The following is a 1,104-nucleotide window of genomic DNA, read 5'->3' on the forward strand; positions in this document are numbered from 1 at the left end:
GTGATGGTAGGACAGACAGACACAGACAGAGAAAGACCAACAGATAGCTGGATGCTAAACATAATGTTTGTTTTACAGGATATTTTCGCTGCGGTCCAGCTTCAATTGTTGGCATCAAGGAAGGTTTGCTCTGTCATCCGAATGATGCAGGGTTCGTCTTCTCTGAGGTTAGTTTCTCTCTTTGTTTCTTTAAAGGCCTCATGACGTGAAAAAATGCATTTTTCCTGTGTTAAGCATGTGTCCCTATGATAAAAACAGAAATAGGCTTTTTTAAAACCTCTTTACCTTTTTGTTCAGCCGGAAAGAGCTTTGAAATCGCTAGCGCTAAACCCACCAGACTCTATTAAAAAAAATATATATACTTTTAGCAAGTATAGAGCCAACATACTCTAAATGTAAACGGTGTGTTTTGTTCAGCAGAGTTGTGGTTGTTGGAAAAGTGTACAGACGAACTAAAACAGATTTTCAGTTTTACTTTTTTGCTGTCAACTTTGAATAAAGTGTATTTTAGGATCTTACTCTTTAACAGAAAGGTTGACCTCCTCAGATTAATAACAATTTTAGCCTGTCAGTGGCAAAACAGGCCCTTTTGTGAAGGTAAATACAAATTGCACAATTGCTCTTAACTTGCATTGTAGATTGTTTCGCTGCTGCCAATTAAAGGCAGCCGTGAGAACTCAAACAAGCGGAATTTTTACGTTAACAGGTTTAGCTCACAGCCATCCCCTGCCTGCTCTACCACTCCACCAACCCCCTACTCCCCCTCACTGCCTCCTCCCCCACTCCTCTGTAGTCTGCCCACTCCCCCCACAGACACTTCAAGCACTCCCCCCCCCCTCCGCCCCTGATTTTTATTTTTATTCCCAACTTGTGTACTGTATATTTTAAATGATTTGTTCTTATATTCTATCCTATTATTATTTTATGTATATTGTATCCTGTTATTTCATGTATATTCTGTATGTGATCTATCTATCGTTCCATGTTAGCTGATGTCACTCTGGCGGGGGAGGGCGGAGCACAACGCCCACACAGTGCTATTGGTAACTTGAAATGTCAATCACGACACTTTCCCCCAGTTGTCCTCTGAATCATTCAGATGTT

General features: G+C 40.9%; 1 protein-coding gene across 1 annotated transcript in view; it reads left to right on the forward strand.

Moving 5' to 3' along the window:
- The window catches only part of LOC116673676 (coagulation factor XIII A chain-like), a gene marked incomplete in the record, with an annotated part of 36,089 nt that overhangs the window by 23,213 nt on the left and 11,772 nt on the right, over positions 1–1,104 (forward strand). Inside the window, 2 exon segments of the mRNA XM_032505892.1 lie at positions 1–6; positions 79–167. The exon segment at positions 1–6 is cut by the window's left edge and continues 98 nt beyond it. Coding sequence (XP_032361783.1) covers positions 1–6; positions 79–167 — 95 coding nt within the window.

The sequence above is a fragment of the Etheostoma spectabile genome, chromosome 24 (assembly GCF_008692095.1).
Source record: "Etheostoma spectabile isolate EspeVRDwgs_2016 chromosome 24, UIUC_Espe_1.0, whole genome shotgun sequence".
In the NCBI taxonomy this organism is placed as follows: Eukaryota; Metazoa; Chordata; class Actinopteri; order Perciformes; family Percidae; genus Etheostoma; species Etheostoma spectabile.